We start from the raw sequence: 25,396 nt of genomic DNA, 5'->3' as shown, positions 1-25,396 counted from the left end.
GGCCAGAGGGTATTAGTTTTAGATTTCCTTACACTTTGGAAAAATTATTATGTCATTTTAAGTTGAAAATTAGCATACACTTTTAATTCACTGACTGGCTTAATTGCTGTTTACCGTGTTTTCCTATTTCGGTAAACGGCAGCCGGTGAAATAGACGCTGCCGATTTTATACAAAAACACAAACCTTTTTACAAAATCTACATTAAAAAATTTATGCAGTTGCATAATAGGGCAGTATACCACATTTCTATAGTTATAAACTTATAGGGACAAAACTCAAAAGCAGAACAACGCATTATTCGTTTTACCCTAGGTTATGTAAATATACAAATTTTCGTTAAGTTTGTCGTTTATGTGCATGTAAAAACTGTTTGCTAAGTTTGTTTAACAATTGCAAAAATCATCCACAGGCAAACCAGCCTAAAACAGAACTGCGAAGGAAAAATGTTTAACATCGCTTCCTAGCAACAAAACCAAAAAAGCCCGTTGGACGTTTGCTTATTATTAATATTATGCCAACTTAGAAAAGGTTGCAAAAGTAAAAAAAATATTTTTTAAAAAAATCCATAACTTTAAACAAAATAAACAAATCTAAAATCATTGTAGTTTTTCATAAAACTATGAATCAAGTTTAATTTTTGGGTATTAAACTCCTAATACATGCAAGTTCAGTTGTTAGTTACGTACAGTTTTGTTTTCAGTTTGCCATAGAATTGCGTATGAAATACAGTACAAATATGTTGGTATCAAAATATCATTTTCTATAACTTTTTAAGTAAATAAATTAATGGCTTATGAACGTGAAAGTTTTTTAAAACAATTTTAGCTCATTGACATCAAACTATTGTTTTAATCCTTAACGAACACTCAAGATTTTCATAACCTTTAAGGGTGGTATCGCTTTTGCTGCGTATGGTTCCTGAAGGCCGCAAGGGCATGGTCGGTTGTCGGTCCTGGTTCTGAAACTGATTGCTGCTTGTTTAGCCTATGTCACATAATAATGCTGTAGATCTATGGCTACGGTAACATCATGCAGTGTATGGAGCTATTTCAGCTCTGCGTCTGCTTCAGTGACATCTGGATGTAAAGCAAGTAATACTGCAACTAGCCTACCAAACTATGCTGTTTTGGATTTGGGTAACTGTACCGTGCCATTGTGACGTCAGAATTGTTATTGTGACAAAGTAATACCGTATCCCATTTTTTGCAGCTGTGCACAAGTACAGCAGGTATTTAAGTAATTTGAAGATATTGATGGTGGCTGAACCGTGTTAACCAAGTAGCATCGGGTTTAGTATGTACTATTGACCAACCAGATGACGTCACAACTTGAGTAGCTGCGATCTACTATACAAAGGCATCCTGTGGTTGTGCACTTGTATACTAGACTCAAAGAATCAGTATATGGTAAAATAAAAAAGGGGATATTGGATGTCGCTTTAGGGTTAACATTTATTTTTAATTTCTTCACACAAGCAATCAAGCGTCAAATTGCTTCTTCAATTGGTGTATACGAAGAGATCAGAAATTGAAGTCCAGTTACCATTTTTCTGGTTATCGGTTTCATTTAAAGCAGTCGTTTCCAGTTTTGTAATCTAGTGACACACTTTAAAAGTATTCTGCCATACTTACTAGGGTCGTGTAGCCAGTCTACTAAAGTACCCAGTGTCCAAATTTAAAAAAAATATCGCTATTTTAATATTAATTTTTGGTTCAATATAATGGAGTTTTTATAGATAGTAAGCAAGATTCTTCTAACTGTATACCAAGTTCAATGAATCAATCATTTATTTTTGGACAAAAGTGTTCTTGGGTCTAAATTTTTTGCCAGAGTCAGTGTATGAAATGATCAACTATGGTAAAATGCACTGTTGTCAATATGTTTGGCTTATTTAAAATATCCCACAACCTCCTTTTATACTGATCGTCTTTGCATATTTGCTACGCATCGTAGACTTAATCTGCAACCAATGCATGACAGAAACAATTTGTTAAGTTTAGCTGACATTTTTCGGTGATGTTTGAAGAAAAATTTGCAGATTAATGCTGAATTTATTAATTAAAACAAATTTTCCAAAAATATAATCTTGAAGACATCTGATGTCTATGTTTAAAAAACCCACCAATCAGAAAACAGCGAATTTAGCATAAGTATGTGTGAAACTGAAAAATTTTGTTTTCGTACACTGGCAGAAATTTCATTGAATGGCTCCATTCGAGGAAAAACTGAGTACACTGCAAAAATTATATGATGTCGGATGAAATTCTGCATGTGATGGTATAAATTTTGTTGTTTTATGTTGAATATTACTGGTTTTATTTGGGTTTGAATCAGCAAGATAAAGTGATTTTTCGTACACTGGCTACCGTATTTTCTTGAATAGAAACCGCGGCTACTATTTTTTATTTTTGAAGGTTTTGTGCGGCTTCTATTTTTATTACATGAAGTACCGGTAGTGTTGATTAGATGACAATAAAATTCTGCGCTCTCTTTTGACAAAAAGGTTTTATTCTATTACTATCCGATCACTACTACAATGTGACAACTGCTGTTTTTCGCATGTGCAAGCTCTCAATGACAGCCTTTATATTATACCGAAGCGATTTCAACATTGTCTTCTGCTGTTTCTATGCGAGGGCGGCTTCTATTGTTTATTTCTAATCAAATCGTGCGGTTTCTATTCGAGGGCGGCTTCTATTCAAGAAAATACGGTACTCGACCCTAGTTACAGTACTATCAATTTTGCAGAAATAAAGCATTGCAAGTTTGCATGTATTGTTATCATGTAGCCTATTAAGGGGTTATTGCTGCTTTGTACAATGGACCCTTTCTACGTTACTGTCTGGGTGGCAAGATTTTTTCAATAACCTTTACTTAACAATGGATATTATCGACCCACTTTGATTCTTTTTAAATTGCAAACATTTTAAGCATCGTATTGTAACAATTTCACTCTGGTGAGTAGCATATGGATTCCTTTACATGATTAAAAAAAATTTTTCAAAAGTTGTTTCCTAATTTTTATTTTGCAGCTGTTTGAATCCTACTTACTGCACATTTTTCAAATATGACGTTTAAAGACGTGGTCAGGGAAACATGCAACGTGAAAAGTGTAGTATATGCAAGGCCTGTAATAAAAATAGATCAGTTTATTTTTACTGCTAGTCTATTTTTAAACTTTGCTTGAAATGCAAGGCAAAATTGTGTGTGTAATACGATGCAGATACAACGCAAACTTTTACACATTTCACGTCACATGTTACGCTAACCAAGTAATGTGACATCATGTCGATTTTTTCTCCTCACTTACTCTTGCCTATCTGAAACAACACAATCTGTTGGTAAAATTGCTACTTTTTCTGCATTCAAACATTCAGAATGTAGAATTTAAATTGTCTAAACTTTTTTGCCCATGTATAGGTATAATTATGCTAATTTTATTTCATTTGTGCTTTTGTAGGTGAATATTTTAGATTGGAAGATAATACACCATCTGTAGCAGGCAAACCATTGGGTTTAGTTGTGGTTTTTTTGATCCAAAACTTGCCATCCTTGTTATGCTTAATTGAAATGCTTTCATTGCCTTTCCAGAGTACAATAACACAAGACTTTTTTGTGCAAGAAATGTGAAACCAGATGAAAATTCAGGATGGGAATGACGTTTAATAGACCTGTTTGCTTGCTGCTGCTGTTCAGTTTGATTATATTAGCCAGCATAGTTAGAAGTGAAGATGAAAGGTCGGACATGTATGTTGTTTCAAGATTTTCTCCGGAAAACTCAACCATAAACCACTTAGCAGTGAATGAAAACCTTGGTTATGTATATGTTGCTGCCAAAAATAGGTATGTGTTTGTATTCATACCCAGTTGGTCAATGTGTTTGAGTATTTTATTTGCAATTGTTGAAAGCACTTTTGATAAAGTCAGGGGCGGATACAGCGGGGCTGTTAAGATGTTGCAACACCACTCTCAGCAGTTAAAATAAGTTTGGCGCGTACTGCTTACAGTTTATTTTGCCGGTTAAAAACAACCAATATTTGGTTTCAGTGCTAACATGCAACACAACACATTTTCTAAAACACTTTAATGGCAAGTGGCAAGCCCCAGCACAAAGCGCGTCAGTGGCTCGTGTTAGCTTCTAGATGGTACATCGTCATTTCGTTTTAGGGAATATTTTCGAGGAAAAACAATAAACAGAATGCATTGAATGCATAGCGGTACTGGAAGGCTCTACACTTTTTTGACATGGGCGACAACACTGTGCTGCATGAAGGTTTGCAACTGAGCTAAAGTACCATGTCATTAAAAGTGAAGGAAAACAAATGAAATAGATCCGGTACGATAGGTTACAATTTGCCATACGATTATCTGGTTAATAGTAATCATCGTGGTTATCTCATTTCACTCGTATTAACTAACATATCTATTGTTGAACTCATTGTATATGCAGATTACAATTACATCATTTTGGTACTGTCATCTTAATTATGATACTACATGTGCCCAGATAATTGATTTACCCTGCCTCTGGCCCGCTGCCCATGATTGATTCACGGTCGTGGTGAATCCTTACGCAAAAGTTTATTTGTGTTTCTCAAATAATAACTTTGCTCTATGGTAACAAAAGCAGTCATCTTTCTGTTTTTATTAACCACTAGCGAAAAAAGATTACACTTGTCTAGAGCATGTTGTTTTACTACAACAAGGAGCATTTTAGTTAATAAATGAGAGCGGTATCGTATACAGTTTGCGTCATTGTTACCCATGTCATCACCTCCAAGCTGAAAAATGACTAACACAAACAGAGAAAAACCGCCCAACTGTTACATACAAAATTATATGTACACTTCTTTATTCCTTGCGTTTTATTTTCTGCAAATAAATTTTTTTTTACGTAAGTTCTGTGATTGATCTACCTAATTTCCTGGTTTTGTTTTGCATCATAGGCTATGCATACGTGTGCACTAAAGCATTGTGTGAGTTACATATCCAGGCATTGTTAGCTAACCTATACACTATGGATGAGGATATGAAAGAAAAGCAAAGTAGGGGCAAAATAAACTTGGCAAAATCATTTCTTGAGGAATCCTCGTTTTCAGAACTTGTGACTAACAGAACACCCCCATCGAAAATTTTCTAGATCTGCCCCTGTATACAATATATATATATATATACATACAATATTTGCTTGTTTTACAATACAATATTTACAATATTTGCTTGCTCAGATATATAAAAGAAAATAAAAGCTTGTTAATTTTGCTGTCAGGTTATTTCAGCTCACTAAAAATCTTAGTGAAGTTATCGTTCTTGGAACCGGACCTGTTAAGGATAATGTAAAATGTCTTCCGTTTTCAACTAATCCATGCAAGGAAGAGAAACGTTTAACAGATAATTTTAATAAACTGCTCTTGGTTGATAGCACTGGCAATAGACTTATTGTCTGTGGAAGTGTGTATCAGGTACTGCCTTAGGAATTGTTATACATTTGAAATCTTAGTATCTCGCATTTATGTATTGAATATTGAATAGTGTATAGTGAATTTCATAAATCGCTTTTTATAAACAAAAGTTTTTTTTTGTAACTGTGTCCAAATCATTGAAAGGGTACTTGCAAGACACATGACTTAAGAGACATTTCCAACATCTTATATAATGTATCTACTGATAATCAAGCAAGAAATAATATGGTAGCATGCAATCAAGAATATGGCAGCACTGTTGGAGTTATTACAGAAGGTCCTACTGTGAACAATCCAGTATTATATGTAGCTGCCACAGTGACAAAGCATTTGTACAGGTGTATAATTATGTCATTTTGTGGTTGGGTTAAAGTTGCATATTTTCAATTAATTTTGAAAATAGGTTGTTTTATATCAATTTGTATTTGGAATTTTTAATGCATAGTCAGCACTGTCAATTAAAAAAAAATTAACTATAAAGTGTATTGCATTTAGGCATGATTTTTCGATTGCAACTCGAAGTCTATATTTGGATCATGAAAAAGAAAATTGTTTGCTGAGACTTGCTATAGAACAGAAAAGTGCTGAAGGTTCGACATTGAGGGATGAGAATGTTCAACGTGATTATAAATATATTTTTGAAACTGGTGGAGAAGACGGCTTCGTTTACTTTGTCTTCAACCAAGAAGTACCGGTATGTATAACTGGCCGGTAACCTTGTCTTTGGTTTGGCTAGTCTAAAACATTTTCTGCAATCTGTTTCCTATTTCCATGATATATTATATGCTAAAATTGAAAAAGGGTCAATTTGTTTTCGACCCATTATGAACAAATGCTCTCAGCAAGACCTAGTATTCTTAACATGACAGGGTAATTGGTAATACTATTGGAAATTTACATGTAAAGTGTTGTGTTAAGTCATAGTTGGTGCATTGATCGAAAAAAAGTCACCATAGCTATTGCGTATACTGTTGCATCTGTTTTCAAGGAATAAAATCATTGATGCTTGTGAATATGTTAACCATATAACTATCTCATAGCTATTTATACATTATTGATTTCCTTTCGATAATTTTTGATAGTTAAGTAGAGTGTTATCAGGTTATTGGTCATACCAGTTCAGAATTGAAACCTAAATTTTTCTATCTGTAGTAATATATACATATAGTATTTTTAAAAGATTTTTAAATTTCTCAAGGCGCTATATAAATTCTTGCTACTAAAGATGTGAAATTTCTGACAACTGGCGCTTTTTTCTCCAGAAATTACTGGAAAATTTTGATTGCCAAGTAAACATTAAATACTTAATTATGACACATTCAAACTAGTGACCTATGATATTATGTTTGATTTGTGTATGTTTTTCTAATCTTTTCATTGCAGAAAAATTCCTTCCATTCAGTGATAGCTCGAATTTGCAAAAGTGATGTTTTCTATAATTCTTATATTGAACTCCCAGTTAAATGTGTTGATGATGCTGAAAGTGAAATACTAGGTGCATATTATGCAGAAGATGTAAACAATGGAACTCTATATGTTTTGTTTTCGACAGGTACATACTTTGGTTTGCATAATTTAAGTATTGGTTTGTTGTGTGTTTTTAGCAGCTGCAGATAGCAATTAGCTTAGTTTAATTTTAGTGTATGTATGGTAACCTATGTAGTGTGGTTATGCCAATGAAAATATGCTATATCATTCATACGTTTTGCACTAAATTACAAACTGTGTTTAACTTTGACAATCTGAGCAATCTCTGTAACAATATTATTGTTTCGCAACAGACACTGGGTCTGCTCTTTGCTACTTTACAACATCGCAACTGGATTCATTGTACTATGAGACACTGGAAATATGCTATAGACATTTGGGGCAGAATGGAACAGATGTAATTGTGGGCAATTTTGAAACTCACAAAAAGGAATGTCAAAGTGATACTAATGTACGGTATATGCATATACCCTAAATATACTGTTTAGAGTACATACCATTGATATATATTTTCGTATAGGCAACAATTGCAACTACACTTACATAACATACGTATCTTTGCAAATGTATGGTATTGACTAGAAAAGCTTATTATAGCTCTTTAGTTTAACTTCAGTGCCTGAATTATCAAAACTCCTAACCAAAACCTTTTTTCAATTTCTTAAATTTTATTTGATACTAATGCCCTACCTCTGAAAACTGTCTGAATCTAATTGACATCCTATTTTTGACATTGCTACCTTTGGTTTAGTGCAATTAATCCAGTGTAGGACATATGTAGTTGTTTCATGCATTATTATTCATATATGGACTTGAGCTAGTTTTTTGTGTCTTTGATTAATATACCTGTACTGTAGGTAAATTTGCTTTGTTGTAGCTATTTCTTTTCTTGTGTTGTAGAAACCTTTCATAACAGGGAGTCAAAGCTTATCCGATGTTGTTGTAAAGACAGACGCAGTGACATTAGATTACTACCCAGATTACAAAGTTCCAAAAAAACAGGTTTGAGTTTATTTGTGCTCATAGTCATACGGCTTATGACAGCTATGTCATAGGCTGCATGTGTACATTGTTCAGTTAAAGATTTTCATTGTTACTGCTGTAGTGTGCTTAGTATAATATAACATCTGAGCTGTTAAGAAACAATAGTTGTTAAGAAGACTTGGCCAATGGGAACTGATGAAAGCAAACTGGTTTTAACCCAGAATGGCGTGTTGACTTGCTTTGTAAAAATATTTTTTACCAGTGAGAAAAAAGTGCTTAAGTTCGCTTTGATTTTTTTCCTGCAAAAGTTATGTAGTTAACATTAAATAACTTTATGCAATTAAGTTATTTGATGTACGAGCCTCAAGATAGTAGCTTTATTTAGTCTATTAAAGCATTTCAAAGAAATAAGAACAAGCTATGTTTAAAAATATTGTCCAACAAGGTTTTTCTTTTAAAATTTATATGGAATTATGACTGCAAAAAACAATTAATATAGTGAATTAGCCAGCAATCAGGTTTCTGTTAAGTGCATATATGTGTAGCATGGCATTTTTCTGTGATTCCTTAGTTGAGTTGGACAAAATTTGATTTAAGTGAAATTTAGTTGTTGAGCTTCCACTGACCGTTTTCTCTAACTTTACTTTTGCCTTGCTCCTAATTGTTTTATTTGTCATTTCAGATATTGTGTGGTGCCCCCTATCTCCCTAGCAAGCTAACTCTCTTGCAACACACTTACAGCTCCATGATATTTTCCATGCCAAATGAGAGGTTTTCTGCGATCATAACTGACAGAGTAAATGAAAATATTGTTGCATTTATTGGCACTAACAATACTGAATCTGCATTCTCAAACACAGATTCAATCATTCAGGTAATTGAAAGTGGTGTTGGCAGGTTATAAATACTGATAAGTAATACTGCCAGATTTTGGGAAACTTACAAGTTTTCACATGGTTAAAATTTTCTAAAAAATGTTTTAGAATGTAATAATAAAGTGTCTCCTTTTGCGATGATTTTTTAATAGATTGTGTATTGCAGGTTAATGTCAACACTGGGCGTATGTACAATAAAATAGAGACTAAAAGCCCAGTTTTGCCTGATTTTGTCTGGAATAATGACGAAAATCAAGTCATACCTCATTTATATGTAACTACCAAATCTGAGGTAAATTAATTGCTTTTAACTTCTTTCAAACAACTGAAATGTGTATCTTTGTGCAGAAAACTAGAAGGTTGAGGAATGAGAAAAATATCTGTAGAAAAAAATTTTCTGTCACCTGATTGGATGATTTTTTCTAGGTTTTAAACATCCGGGTGGCAGCATGTGAGCAATTTAAAACATGCAATGAATGTATCAGCTCTGACGATCCATATTGTGGTTGGTGTATTTTAGAAAGCAGGTAAGTACTTTATCCTTTTTTGGTTTGAGAAGTTTTACCAATTTTTGGCAGCAATCAGGAAAAATTTACAAATATATATGTATGGTTTATTTTTATTGCCTGTTTCAGATGTTCCACCAAGAAAGACTGCACCACCGCTAAGAATGCGTGGGACCAAAGATGGCTTGGACCGAATTCAGGAAAGTGTATTGCAGCCAATTCTTCACTACCTATCGAAAGAACTCTCAACCAAGATGTGGTCATTGATGTAAGCTAAACTAAATTTACTCCTGTTAACTTTGCTTTGCATTGTCTTTTATATATATATCTATACATATATTTGTATTTTTGTTGTATTTTAATATGCAGCTATGTCAATATTATTCAAAATGTTAATACCAGAAAAATTTCAGGAACAGGCACTAAATCAAACCACATTGACATGATATTGGTCATCACTCATCACTTGTTATGTAAATGTTGGTTATAACATGGGCAATACATTTACACCCTGTCATCTTTATCATGTCATTAAAGAAGATATAGAAATATATGATTTTGTCAAATTTTGTTTGAAGAGTGAACAAAAAATTTGCACCAACATGTTAGTAAACTTTGCAAACTTACTTTTGGTGTACAATGCTAGTGTTGTGGTGTTAACAGCACAAACCACCAGAAGCATACTGCAAAGCATTTTCAAATCACTTGTTTCATATCATGTCCCATACCATCATAATTATGTTCTCAGACCAAAAATTTATTACGTTAAAAGTTGTCAGTAAGCAAAACTTCAAGATCAGTTGATGTTAACACGACAACAGATGAATCAAAATTAAAAATTATTAATTCAGGTCACTCTTCTACCACCCTTAAGTCGAAGTGAAAATGAAAAAAACAAGATATATAGTTGCGAATTTGATGGCTTTTCAGCCAAACTTGCCAAGATTGGTGAAATGGATCAAAGCTCTGGTGTTACCAAGGTCACATGTTCTACCCCCTCACATGATGAACTACCCCCAACACCAGGCGGTCAAGGTAAATAAGCAATTATGTATCATTCGATGCTTTTGTTGTATACTTGCTGTTGTCATGTTAACTATGGGATGTTCCTTACTAATTTTTCTGAGTTATCCACTTTTTGTAATGAAACACATGCTGATATGTTTGCAGATTTACTAATATTGCTAATATTTGTAGATTTCCTTTCTGTGGTTTTGATGCTGAAATTTGATGGAGTGGGCATCGCTTCAACGGATGTCGTCTTTTATGAGTGCGGTGTGTATGGGCGCTTTTTAAACATAAATCAACCATGTTCCGGATGTCTGTCTAGTGGGAGAGCTTGTACTTGGTGTATTCACGACCATCAGTGCAAACCAAATAGCACAGTGACATGTGAACACAATGTTCAGGTAAGTTTTGTGACATCTGTTGCATACAAAGTGTGCAACCATTTGTTATTTACCAGCCATAGTGCAGATAGTCCAAACTAAATTAAAGAACCTTTACCTTAACTTCCATATTCATTTGCTTGTTCTGTACCAGTTGTTTCTAACTTGACTGATCCAATAATAAATCTTGGTCAACTAGACTGGAGTGTTGTCTCATGGTTTGAGATAACTAGCTTGTGCAATGCATAGCGTAATACCAAATTTTTAGGTTTAGCCAGCTTACTTTTTGACATTTTGAACCAGTGGTGTTTTGAACCATTTATATTTTTACTTCATTATGATACTGAATTAATATTGATTGTTATTACAAGTGTTAATTGACTTATGCTGGTCACCATCAGAAAGACCAGTGGGATAACATAACCAAATTTGAACTAAAGCCAGTATTGCTGGAATAGCTTCAGTTATTTACAGATTTGGTTTTTGTATTTCAGAATTGTCCAACATTGTTTGGAACAACTGATCGTCTGCTTCCTGTTAACCAGATGCACAGCATCACATTTTCAGCAAAAAACCTTCCAATTGGCCACTATAATTGTAATGTTTCATTCGAGTCCTATCGGCATGAGGAAGTGCCAGCTGAAAGGTCACCATCTGGTGATCAAGTAACCTGCAAAGCGCATATGTATAACTATGATGAGGTACAGACAAAGCTGTTGGTGTTACTAAGCTTTTAAATTTTTCATGTGACAAATACTTTTTCTTGAACAGCTTGTAATGGTATAGCTGATGAAACCACTGTTGTGGCTTACCATTTCTGTTTTTTTATTATGTTGTTGATTAGGACAGAGCAGAAGCAAAAGCTGATGTCACTGTAACTTGGAACCTGGATTATCTAGTTGATAGTACAGAAGCAGCTACTGCAGTAACAGTAAGTTAAAACTAAACAGAAAAAGTATGTGTTTAACTCAACAGTATGCTATACTGGGAGATTAATTTTTACATATGTATATTAAACACTTTAATTCATGTAACTTTATATTGCTACTCTTTGAGGTTGTAAGTGCAAAACATCTAGCAACCAATTTTCAAAACTTCTTCTACCACCTGCATTTACCGCAAAATGTTTTTTTGCTTTTAGTTTTACAAATGCTCTTCTGGTAGAACAGACTGCAGTACTTGTGTAACGTCTGATCTAAAATACAACTGTGGTTGGTGCCAAACAAGCAAGCGTTGCACCATCAACACCTCATGTGCGAATTTTGATGAGGATTGGGTAACTGATGGAGATCTATGTCCTCCACTTCAGATAACTGTATGTTACACTTGGTGCATTTTTTGGTTCTAGAATGTTAGTGCAATTACTAGTTTTTATGCTTTTTATCCATTTACTATCTGCTGAGTTTTGTTGCCATTCTGAACAACAAGGAAAAACTTAGCCAAAGTTGAATTTAGGCATAAATTGCTAACATAGGTTTAAATTTATACTGATTTAAGTCAAATCTCAAAGGATTTAGTGTTAAAACTTTCAAAACATTGTTCACTATTACATAAACACCACGGTGATTCGCTTTATCAATCATATCTTAGGTTAGCTAGAAACATTGATTGTGATCTTTTTGTTGTCTAATTTAATGCCTTTTAAACTCTCAGCGGACTACAGTGCATAACGATTAAGAACCCAAGTTGCAGCTGTCATAACTTTGGCACAGTTAATAGCTTATAGAGATACAAGCAACAGTAAGAAGTCTATTACAAACAATTATATCTACTTGACTGGAGGAGATAAAAGCTAGTAGACTTGATAGATACTGTAATTTATGATACTACAGTATACTATGCTGGGTTAGTCTGGCTAGGATCATGGTACTAAGTCTAAAGCACGATAACAGTTAAACATTTTCAGTAGTCCAGTACTATATTTAATTTCATTATTACACGATTTAGCACTGCTTTTGATCAAACAATTTTTTTTATCTACTAAGAAAAACACACCATAATTGAATGCTAAAAATGCGTTGGTTATTGGTCGTGGTTGTTGCTTACCTTACCCTCAGGTTATGACAATGCATGCCAAATAAAGTAATCTTCAAAAAATGACTTAAAGCAATGCTTTAAGGGTGGCTTTGAAACAAACAAAAGCAAAAACTATTTTTGCTGATGTGCAGGATTTTTATCCCCCAAGCGGTCCACTAGATGGTGGTACTTTGGTACATATTTACGGGACCGACATGGGTACACGGGTTGAGGACGTGGATAGAGTAACAGTGGCTGGAGAAGAATGTAGAATCATCAAGTCCCTTTATCAAGTTTCAAAACGGTAAGAATTGTTCTTAATCAGGAAATCATGTAACCGTTTATTTTGTTGACACCGAACTGTACTTAATAGTTAAAAATTTTTGTTACAGAGTTGTATGTAGCACTGGGTTGGTAGTTCAGGCTAAATCAGAAGAAATTCAAGTTACTGTTAAGAATCGCACAAGGTCTTCAATGAACAAATTTCATTACAGGTCTGTATAAAAATACTTTGTATGTTTTAAAGCATGTTTCACTTCATTTTCTCCATCATTGCTTACACAATTACCTTGCTGAGATGAGAAATAATAACTTTTTTTGAACCCCTAGAGATTGTCAATAGTTCTCAAGTTTGTTATTATGTGCATAGTTGAAAGATAGTTAACATTCTTGGCATTGGTAGTAAGCGCTGATAAACCTTCAGGAAGAAAGATCTTGCTTTCACTTGTCATGCTTGGTCAAGCAAGTCCTTTTTTGTCTTTCAAGTTTGTTTATACAAACTAGGTTGCCACTGTTCGTGCCAAGATTCTCAGTGTTTTCAGTGTCAACTTTATCATTTTTTTACCTATGTAAAGGCTTTTGATCTGGTGGCATATTTGCTTTCTCTAAGTGGTTATCAGGATATGTGAAACATTTTATGTAACTTTTTGTTCACCTAAATGGATTCATTGTGTTGCTAGAATACACTTGCCTTTGTTTGGATGTGCATTGTGTAATCAAATAAATCAACAGTCTATTCTATAACATTCTTTCCTGCTTGTACTTTTTGTAGTAATATTTATGCTTCTTGAAAAATAAAGTACTGTCCCAAAGAATTTTTAGGTTGTGGCTTAATTAATTGTGAACTATTAAACAAAGAAGCAGAATAATCTGTCACATTTTAAATGAGGTTTTGTCAATTAAGCACACGTAACTACATCAGTTATTGAAATTTTTATATTTTTTAGAAATCCAAAAGTGAACCAAGTAAGCAGGCATATGGGTCCAATTGCAGGTGGTACTGCCCTAACAATATATGGCAACAATCTGGATACTGGTTATAACATAACTGTCACAATTGGTGATACTGTTGACTTACCATGCATAAGTCAAAAGTAGGTTTATTACTTAGGTTTCTTAGTTTGACACAGCCTTGTGACTTGATTCAGCTTGTCTTCAACATTTAACCTCTTTTGTGTTGTATTGATTGTGCTCAGGAGACCAAACAACACAAATCTGGAATGCACGACAACTCCAGCTTCAACTGTAATGGTTGATCAAGACATTAAGGTTCAGTTTGACGACAACACCGCAATTTTGTCAAACGCATTCGAATACACAGAAAATCCAGACGTATGTTGCAAACGAATATAGAAAATATTAATAAAAATAATATTGAAAAGTAACAGTATTATCAAGTGTTTTTTCTACACCAATGCTTAATAAAACCAGAAATAAATTTGATATTGAGACAAGAAATAAATGTCATTTTACTCACATTCTTCTATTGTATTTCAAAGTTGTCTTTAAGTGAGGAGCAAGTCCAAAAACAAGTTGATATTAAATCAAGAACGGTTGTCAACTCTTTGTTTTAAGGTGGACTTGTTCTAGCAATTGCTCCTCATCTCAAGCTAGTTTCTGCTTGCCTGTACGCGATATGTAGCTTGTGTACATTGTCAACATTAAAAGATTTAATTTGTTTAGATGAAAGAAATTTACACTGCCTCTTCATCAAAGCAAATAGCAAGCTTTCTGTCCGGTGGCCGCAATATAACTTTTATTGGCGTGCGTTTCTTGTCAGTTAAAGAAGCTTATTTGAGGTATGTTGACAAACTCATTATCTTATTGCCAATGTTGCAAGAAATGCCTTTGTCTGTGTAAAATTCAATTAATAAAAGGCGGCTGCTTCAGACTTTTTACTTACCGGTAGTAATTTTTTACAAAATAGTGAATGCGAGTAGTTAAGTGATCGATTTCTACAATTAACTTTGTTCTAATTGCAATTTGATTACTACTTGTTCTAAGCCTAAACCTTATAATTAAGTCATAATTAGATTATAATTGCCACAGCTATTGGTATCAGTTCATGTAAACTTTTTCTTTTTTTCTGGTTATTATTATTATTATGTAAACATTTGGCAACAGTTGATCTATTTGGTCAGTCTTCGTCGTGACAAAAAAACTTCCCCTTTTTTTAGCACAACTCTTGTTCGAAAAACAGAAGGGGCACTACAAAAGAAAAGAAGTATACAGCACATGGTTTGGCAACTGAGAAAATCTTTAAACCGCCATAAAAGGACATCCAATACCCTCGTCAAGGATATTAAGCTGCCGGCCTATGTATTTAACAAGGCGTTCATCTCGAAATGCCACGTTAAAAATGACACTTTCATGACATGTTTCTCACCTGAAGTTGTAGATCCAAGTGTAAGAATACTTTTCGAAAAAATAAAGAACAGAAATAAAAAACAACTTTAATAGCATTTAAATTTAATCATTACACAAACACCATGTAACATGTAGTAAATGCTTGGTAGAAGGCAACCAGTACAACAAGACAAACATCTAATTTATAACAATTAATATCTTAACCCTTGCACAGTGTTGGTGCTTCTGTTTGCAAATATCTTGACTAAAAGCCTTTAATCGTACTAGAAATTTAAGATAATGGTATTTTAGGATAATTTTATAGAATATTTTATGATAAACGTTTTTTCAAAGTTTCCGATTTGTATTTGATACTGATATTATGACTCGTTCATGTCCTTGATTATCAACACTATATGCAGATAAATCTCACCAATCAGATCGACCAAGCTTTTCCCAATATTTCAACTAGCGTAAACTGGGATGCTGAAATGATTCTGCATATGGATGGCCTTGCTGTGAAGTTGGGCTCCAACCTAATTTTGTATCCGGACCCACAGATTCAAGCATTGGAAGATGATCGTTCCATCGAGTCTGTTAATTTTCTTACAATAAAGGTGAGTACTTTTCTTCCCCATGCCAAATTAGTTGGCTGTGAAAAGCTTTGCAGCTTGGAATACTGTTAACATAAATTAATTTATTTCGTCATTCCGCACTACTAAACCCAATACCAAACATATAAGAACAATTATGACACCATCATGTGATGTTATTGCATTTTGTTTAAGATCAGGTTTTTATTTCCATTTTGCATAATGTCTTAGCGTGACGCATTACACTAGATGAAGTCCAGCTTGCAAATACAAAAAAATGATTACTAAGATATTATTATAAAACTCACCAATAATTTTATTAAACTTGTCCAAATATTGAGAAATAAATATTGTGAATGAGTTGTATTGAATTTGTGATATTTGACAATAGATATGAGATTGTTCTTACTAGATTCTGTGATTGTTTTGCTAATTTACTTTCAAAAAAAAAATCAAATATATTCAAAAGAACACTATTTGATGAATTTTTTCGGTTTGTGTCAGATTGCCACAATTTGGTTGTCATTGATTGTGTATCTCAATAGTGTTTATTTTAATTCTTTCAACATTTCACTTTTTAGGTCTCCAATCTCAACCTAGATGCAATAACAGGCGATGAAATAAAAGTTATGATTGGTCCCAATCTATGTCCATTTTATTCATTTGTCAGTGTTGGCTTACTCTGTCAGGTCCCAGAAAGAACAGGTACTGTGCTAACATTTCCATATTATTGATTAGTACCAACACTAATATAATAGATTTTCTGTGTTTTTTTTGTATGAACATTTAATGTAAGATAGCATTTTAATTAACTATTGTCACTATGGAACCGCTTGTATACACATTAAACCTACACCAGAATCATCCCACAAATGTGATAGCATTGTGAAAAGTAATTTGTTGGTAATTCTGATATCTTAAAATGGTTTTGAGGTTGTGGATTAATAAAGAGGCAAGTAATTGTTACCATTAATCAGAGCAATCGTTCAGTTTTTGACAATGAGTATCAGAATCAAAGTATTTTTAAACTGTTCACAATTCCGTGTAAAAATCTAGTGTGTTGCATACGTAAGTTGAGTTTTGTATAAAATTAGTGTATCATATCTCAATATGTGTAATAGCGTTGATTATGTAACTATGCATTAAAAGAACTAGTCTGTTGTAAACATAATACACATGAATAATTAAAGTGAGGGTCAAACAAGTTGATCTTAAATCAAGCAATAGTTGTCAGTAAACATACTGGAGAATGGATTTGTATAAATATGTTATGGTTAAGCAGCTATTGCCAAAAATAAGTTTCCAAAAATACGCAAATTCATTGCTTAATTATGACATAGATGGCGGCTTTTATTATGTCACAGTAAAAGAAACAATATAAATGACTCAGGTATTTGGATCAAGTATGAATAGAATGTTTCATGTGGCCGACAAGTAAATAATAATAGGTATTTATAATTAAAGTGTACTGAAGTCAATAAACAGGAACATTTTGCCTTAAATAAGCCTAAACTAGCTTATCGTTGGTGTATTTGTACTGAGAAATGTAGATGCTACAGTACAGTTCAATCTTGGGTTTAGCCTAGTCCAGTACCAGTAACTGTGGTAAAAAAAGAATGCTTTTTCAGTTCATGTACTGTCATCTGTAACATTCCTATGCTGAAAGTAAACATTAGCTGCTACTATTCACCTACCTATGGAGACGTATTTCAACAAAAACGTGTTAGCTAGCCTACCACTACTATCATACCACCTATTCACCTACCTAATACAAACCCCAGTCATCATACATACGTTTTTACATTGTGTTGTCATACTGACCGCCATCTCCATCATAAAAACAGGCAGAATTTGCGATAAAATTTGGCAATATCTGCTTAACCAATACAATGAATACATATTATTAAACATCCTTTCACCAGTATATTTACAGGAAATTACTCTTTACAACATACCTGTCGAGTTTAAAAATTGATTCGGTAAATTTTTTTACAGGTTTGAGATATAATGTATAGAAATGCAGTACACCGAAAATCATAAAATTAAGTGGTTTGCTGTTTCTGCTATTTTTTCCCTTAAAATAAACTTCATTTTTCAAAACCTTAACCTGAAAACATACAAGAATACACATTTTATTTAATTTTTTACCTTAAAAAGTCAAGGTTTATGTAAGGTTTCTATAAAATGTAAGCAGCAATATCTCAGACTGCTTGGAGAATTTCAAGACTGCCAAACTAATTTTCACCACGAACCTGTGGCAATTGCATATAAAAAATTGAGAATTCCTGAGAGGGTGGGTTACATAATGTGACTGTATTTTGTAAGAATGACGCTTAGGTTAGAAACAGCAAGGCTAACATGACTTAAATAAAAAAAATAGTACCACATGCTTTTGCAGCTGCATTGAAATTTCAACTCAAAACGAAATTGCCAACCACAAAAATTGGTTTGGTTGCCTGTAAGCTGGGGACCCCTGATTTGATGGCTGGTGCTATCTATACATATTACCTCTTAAAATATGTTATGTTCAGAATTTTTCTTTTTTTCGCAGGAGAAGATCTAAAGTATTCAGTCAACATCAGAATAGGCAATATTTACAAGGACATTGGTACAGTAACGTACAATGTTGATGAGCCTTCCCTGCCTAATTCTGCTCTGATAGCCATCATTGTTGGGGTGTCATTTGTTGCTCTGCTCATTATTGGTCTTGTTGTGTATTTTGTACGCAAGAGCAAAGTCTACAAGGCAAATAAGTGAGTTTCAATGAAGAAATAATTAGTTAGTGTGATTTTTCAATCATCTGCAAAAGTTATCTTGATTCTTAACTTTTTTCAAGAAACGACTTTCAAAAGGCAATTGAAAATATGGAAATGTCTGTTAGAGCAGACTTCAGAAAAGCGTTTGCTGAGCTTAATGTGGACATGTCTGATTTAACTGCAGATATGGATTATGCAATACCTTGCTTTGACTATCGCACCTACGTCACAAACTTGTTTTTTCCAAGTTATCGTTATCATCCTTGCATGAAACCACCTGATGTAAGTTGGTTTTAAAAGTCATCTTAACTTGCGAGTAAATTATCTTGTTAGCCAAGCCATAACGAAGTTCTATGCTAACATCGTGATTTATTCATGATATACATATAACAAAGTTCTTAAGCTTGTGCCAACATGTAACGTAATCAAGTGAAAATAAAAAAGATTTTTTTTGCAGCCAAATGATAAGCTCAATCCAAACCTGGAGCAAGGTTTGTCTCAGTTTTTGCTGCTTCTGTCCAACCACAATTTCTTATCTGTCTTCATTCACACATTGGAGGAACAGAAGAGCTTCAGCAACAGAGACAAGAGCAACGTTGCGTCATTACTCACCGTTGCATTGCACAACAAGCTCGATTATTTCACTGAGTATGTCCTCTTCTTGAATTAATTTTTCTCTAAATAAAAGAGATTGCTTTAATTTTGGTATCTTAATAATAGGATAATGAAGTCTCTTGTTTCTGATCTTATTGACCAAAATGTGCAGCGCAATCCAAAACTGATTTTAAGAAGGTATGTATTATTATCTTGTTTTGCCGCAAATTGATTTTTTAAGGTTTTCGAAAAGAATGCACAATTTTTTTATTTGTTGTTATTTTTACAATACTGTGCATGAGCATTATGTTGTTTATTGAGTTTTCTTTGTGGTTTGTTTCAACAAGTTTTTTTACTTTTTTGTTTTGGATTGGTATGCTTTCTTTGTTCTTAAAAGTTCTGTTTGCATGATTTTTATTTTAAATTAGGAGTGATTCTGTTGCTGAAAGGATGCTGAGCAACTGGATGTACATTTGCCTGTATCCTTACGTGAGGGTAGGTTTCTTTACCTGTGAGAAAAATTATAGCGCTTCTTTCTTTCTTTGCGCAATAGTTGTTTTGTTGATTGTTACTCTTACTTTTCAGAGATGTAAACTTTAGATTGTTTCTTTTTGCATTTTCTTTGTTGCCCTCAAAAAAATCCGTATGACTTTTGTTTTTGTATAATATTGTGGTAATTATTATGCACGTATGGTAAAATGCAGCTGCTTTTGATATAGGAAAAGGCTGGGAGTCCAATATTCTTATTGCTAAAAGCTATCAAGCAGCAAGTATCCAAGGGACCTTTAGATGCTGTTACTGGTAAGGCAAGGTACACCTTGAGTGATGATCGTTTGCTTCAGGAGGATGTTGAAAATGAGGTCTTGGTGAGTAAGATGACTTCTCAAAACACTTCCACATTTCATAGCAAGGATGGGCTTACTTTGGCCCACAAAAAGCACCTGTGAAACTTAATTATCAAGTCTTATGCTCAAATTTTTGGGAGATGAAATGTGAAGAACGCCAACGATTTTTTGAAGCGTTAAACCAAAATCTATAACAAATAAAGTGATGTTTTTCTACTGAAAAAATGGCAATTTTTAATGCATATGCTCAAAATTTACTCAGTGTAGTAAATAAAAAAAAAAACAAATAAAAAATACTACCAAGTAATAATTAGCTTATTTTTGGTTAAACATTTATTATTTTCTCTTAATAATTATATTTAATATTTTCTCTGGTGACTTAGTTCTTTCAGTTAAGTATAGGTGCTATTTTTGAAGACAATACAAGGCTAATGGTAAGGCAGCAATTTACATACTGATGGCAGCCATGGCATCTTTTTCAGCCTTTGGCATATACAATGTCCGAATATTGCAAAAAACATGCCATGCTCTTTCTTGTAAGGCCAGGTGACTTCACATCGTTCCTATCCAGCGCGAACGTGGCCTAGTTTTTTTAGACTTGGATTGAGGACAAAAAAAATATATCACAAATGATTTATGCCTTCATGACGGCTTGTAGCCTGCTCAGTTTGCAAACATTCAATGCCCAATCTGCCCTTTTGTCAAAGGGCTTGCTCACTCCTGCTTCCTTAGTTGTAAATAAAATATACAGTAATTAATATTTAGTGATAACTAACTTTTTCCTTCTAGCTCCTGTTTAACTTGTTTAACATTTTATATTTTAAGGTTTCTATGAATATAAATTTAATGAGGCTATAACATTTTTCATTTGTTTTGGTTTGACTGGACAGACTCTGTTTGTTGCATTGACAAATTCAACTGATGATGAACCGGTTATAGTGAAAGTACTGAGCTGTGATTCTGTTGCTCAGGTTTGCCTCTCACTTTGTATAATTTTGAACTCTTACCTTCCATTTGGGCTAATTTCTTTGTTTCACATACAAAAACTAAGTTACTGGAATATTATACCAGAGTTTATAGAAATGCTAGAGTTGCTTGAGGTATCATATCTTATGTGAGAGATCATTGAGGTACCTTATGTTGTATAGGTGAAAGAAAAAGTTATGGATGCCGTTTACAAAAGAGTTCCATTCTCACAGAGACCTAAACCTGAGCACCTTGACATTGGTAAGTTGGTACAACCTACATGAAGGTGTTAATAAATTGCTAACTGGGACTAACATGTTTAAAATTGTAATAGAATGGCGTCATGGCAGAAGTGGTCATTTGATCTTGCCCAACAATGATTATACAGCTGAGCCTGGATCTCGATGGAGAAGATTGATGACAATATCTGACTACAAAGTTGCTAATAATGCTACGCTTGCCCTCATACCAAAGCAAAATGAATATGGAGGGTCTCAGGTTAGCAACTTATTATAAAATTTCTGCCTGTCTTGTATTTTGTTTGAATTAAAATTTAGATTGTGATGAGATTTCGTGATCAAGATTTTCTGCCATAAATGGGCTGTTTCATGCACAAGTAGTGTTTGTAGGGGTTACGTTAAAGCTTGGTAATATGGTATATACATGTTCCAATAATGCAATATGTAAGTTGACGAGGTATGGCTAGTAAATACTAAAAATCTATTAAGAATGATATAACTAAGTCATTATTAATGGAAGTTGAGCAGCATGTTAACTTGTCTAGATTTTTTAAATGAGAATATTTACAACATCTGCCCATTTTTTCACAAGTAGGGTTTATAGGATATATTGTCTGTCTGTCTCAGTGACACAAAAAGATTTTGTAAGGCCAGAAAAGAAGTTGAACCTGGTGAATGGGTAGGGTACAAATACACATCAAAAAGCTTTGCACAATTGATCATATTGCTATAAATGGTCAATTCATATCAAGGTGACGTAAAACATGGTTTCGTAGACAAAGAGACAAATTGGTAAATTTTACAAGTAGAAGTAGGTTATACTTTTGGACAAATGGTTCGGCACGGAGGAGCAGACCACAGGTAATGCCATGTGTGATTGCTCCATGTACCATGCTGCCCACAAAATACCTGGTATGCGTGTTTTGGACGACAACATGGATGACAAATCCAGTGGCTGCTTGATTCCTGTCCTGACATATTCCTCCAGTTACAGAAAACGAGCTCGCTTTATGACCACGACCTGATTGCTTTTTGTTTTAAATGGCCAACGGAATATAGCAAAAGACAAAAACTGTAAAAAATATTTAAGTACAATGATATTTTTGCGACAATAATCTCCTTTTTCAATAGTCACTTTTTATGTATGGAAAACTATTTGATCATAGAGAATACCTTCATTTACGCATTGTTAAAAGTGTTAATCATAACAAGAGTGCCACATGAGAACATTGTGATGATAAAGGGTTTAATTTTTCTTATAGGATTTGTCAATATCCAACCACAGCACAGATGTAAGTGCATTATCACCCATGCTGCCAGAAGATAGTTCTTCCAAAATGTACCATTTGGTATGTTTTAGTCAAATCTTCATATGATTTTATGTTTTACCAAATATTCATTACATTACAAAATTAAAAACGTCCATTTGTTAACATACAATATTGTTTAACGTAGTATGTACTGTACTACATTTATGATTTGAATTGCCTAATTACTCCACTGCATTTCCATACATTAGAAAATATGATGCTATACAAATGTGTTTAAAACATGCTGTGATTTGATGTATGATATGAAACAAAAGTTAAAATAAAGTAAAAGTGAAGAATCTTTCTATGCTTACACTAAGGTTAAATACAACGATGACTTGGAAGCAAAACGGGAAAGCACAATCAAAAGTGACCGGCACAAACACATTCCAGACCTCTACTTACTCCGCCTTATCAACATGAAGGTATTTTATGAATACAAATTATTTCCTTAAATTATCTCATAAACAGCATCTTCAACGTTTAACACCTATAACGTTTTCAAAACTCTTAAGGGTATCCTACAAAATTATGTTGATGCTGTTCTAAACGCCATCCTTGACAAGTCTTCTATACCCTGTCCTGTTAAGCACTTTTTTCATTTTCTGGATGAAAATGCAGCCAGGAAAGGAATAACTGATCCAGAAGTTTTGCATATATGGAAAACAAACAGGTTTTTACAAGTTTCCAAGTTGTGTTTTTTATGAAATTGGTGCCTTACTGCATTATTTTTTATTTGCTCCAATCAATTAAATTCCGTAATATATGAAAATGAATGCAGTCTTGTGTGATGTGTTTTTAGCCTTCTTGGTCGTTTCTGGGTAACAATCTTAAAGAATCCTGAGTCAGTGTTTGATATTGAGAAGCCCGATACAATTGCCTCAACCATGGCTGTCATATCACAAACCTTCATCGATGCCTGCTCTGTAATGGAAATAAAACCAACTAAAGTCAGTAGCCCTTCAGTTCGTTGTAGGTTATATATGTCCTTGAATAAGCATATGTAGTTCGAAAGCTGCCATTTATACTAAGTTAAAACATTACCGTTAGAAGTGATTTACTATTTTGTAAACTATTTAACTTTGTTTCATGAAAAGGACTCACCAATTAACAAACAGTTGTATGCAAAAGAGATTCCAACATACAAGAAGTTAGTGCAGGATTACTATGAAGTGATTAAGGACCAACACCCAGTCAGTGACCAAGATGTGAATGCATATATAGCAGGGATTTACCGGGTAAGTTGTGAAGTGTGTCATCTGCCATCATTGCACTATTGCATTGCAGTCTCCATGTCAGGTAAACGTGGCCTAACTAAAGCTTGCATATAAGGTCTTAAACAAAGCTTTAGCTATCGTATTTAAGTTTGTTGCAGATGTTTTTGTTTATATCATTCATCTAATTTTTTTTTAGGAGCATGGTTGTGAATTTGATGTCAACGTTGCCCTCAACGAGTTATGGGGTTACTTGAGCAAATACTACGAAGAAGTGAGGCACAGACATCGTATAAAATATTATTGAAAAATCTGATGAATGTTGTAAAATATCCACTATCCATCCTTATTTACATCGTTAAAGGCATTCACAGCCAGAGAAGATTCTAACAAGCTCACTGTTTAGGCTGTTTTTTTTGTTTTAGGTAAATGAGAGTTTGGAAATTCATGAAACTATGTCACCTGCCGTTCGACAGAGACTTAATCACACCTACAGCTTAATTGACAACTTGGTTAATGGAACAACATGAAGGTTCCAAGATGGTGAAGTTCCTCTTTCAACAATATTTTTTGCAAAGTTATATTGGATATAAAGTTAAAGTAGACCTGTATAAAGTAAAGCATATTACAGGACCAATGGATCGTATTGTGTATGTTTGCTTAACAACTTAGTATGCATTTTTAAAAGGATGATAGTCCTATGACATCTCCACTACCTGGTTTCTTAACTTTGCAGCTAACCAGGGTTTATACATTACGCCTTATTGGAACACACAATGTTGTGAAATATGTTTGCAATATGAAGTTTATTATGTTTTGTAAACGAATGCTCTCTAACGATGTTATCTGTTAGAAATATGTAGTCATAATATTCGCGTAACGCCTTTTTAGTACTAATCAAAAACAATGTAAAACGTGTTTAAAGTCCAGATGTGTTGCTGGTTAGCATAAGACTTCTTGCCGTTTAACTTGAAATTTAAACTGCCAGATAGAGCTACCCTGGTGTTTTTGCCCAACGTATAGAATTTTCCAGTATCTGGTGTGATAGTTTCTCCTATGATGTAGTTACACTTATGTTTCTCATGCAATACACAACATCTAGCCAGCAGAGTTGGAAACTAGAAACTGATCAGATTTGCTTCAGGGTAAAGCCTTTAAATTCAAACACTTACTATCATTGTTAACATGTGTTATTACGTATTTCTAACAACTACACTGTTGTAATGACTGATATGGTAGAGCAAGCATGTCATAACCTAAAAATAGCTGTTTGCGTTTTGTTGCGTGTCATTTTATTCGCCTTTTGTTTGTGCTTAGTAACCCACCATGCCTTGGCAAACACCTTAATTTTTCTATGAGCAATTTATGTGACTTTCCAATACCTTTCCATGCAAAAATGTTCGATTTTGCTAAAGCTTTTTGTGTTTGAATTGGTCCTTTTAATACATGTTTGCTAATGCAATGCACTGTGTCAAAGTTTTTGGTTACACTATCCACTGAGTATCCAGTCTAATAATTCCATAGAAAATATTAA

The 25,396-nt window shown here is 33.7% G+C and overlaps 1 protein-coding gene across 1 annotated transcript; it reads left to right on the top strand.

The window, feature by feature from the left end:
- The first annotated feature begins 888 nt into the window (after window positions 1–888).
- Window positions 889–25,324, top strand: LOC143450655 (plexin-B2-like). The gene is made up of 40 exons (XM_076951290.1): window positions 889–3,844; window positions 5,271–5,463; window positions 5,608–5,801; window positions 5,959–6,157; window positions 6,847–7,015; window positions 7,245–7,402; window positions 7,852–7,953; window positions 8,618–8,809; window positions 8,977–9,102; window positions 9,237–9,337; window positions 9,446–9,584; window positions 10,168–10,351; window positions 10,514–10,725; window positions 11,199–11,405; window positions 11,549–11,635; window positions 11,846–12,019; window positions 12,873–13,024; window positions 13,113–13,214; window positions 13,947–14,093; window positions 14,196–14,331; window positions 14,683–14,798; window positions 15,177–15,405; window positions 15,768–15,962; window positions 16,520–16,643; window positions 18,490–18,691; window positions 18,775–18,976; window positions 19,152–19,342; window positions 19,415–19,486; window positions 19,717–19,783; window positions 20,008–20,154; window positions 21,024–21,104; window positions 21,282–21,360; window positions 21,434–21,597; window positions 22,601–22,687; window positions 22,969–23,073; window positions 23,164–23,321; window positions 23,451–23,598; window positions 23,746–23,886; window positions 24,062–24,136; window positions 24,288–25,324. Exons 1-40 carry the CDS (start codon window positions 3,651–3,653, stop codon window positions 24,390–24,392), a joined length of 5,856 nt encoding a protein of 1,951 aa, XP_076807405.1. The 5' UTR covers window positions 889–3,650; the 3' UTR covers window positions 24,393–25,324.
- The last annotated feature ends 72 nt before the right edge of the window (window positions 25,325–25,396 follow it).

The sequence above is a fragment of the Clavelina lepadiformis genome, chromosome 3 (assembly GCF_947623445.1).
Source record: "Clavelina lepadiformis chromosome 3, kaClaLepa1.1, whole genome shotgun sequence".
In the NCBI taxonomy this organism is placed as follows: Eukaryota; Metazoa; Chordata; class Ascidiacea; order Aplousobranchia; family Clavelinidae; genus Clavelina; species Clavelina lepadiformis.
This window is presented reverse-complemented; position numbering and strand designations above follow the sequence as displayed.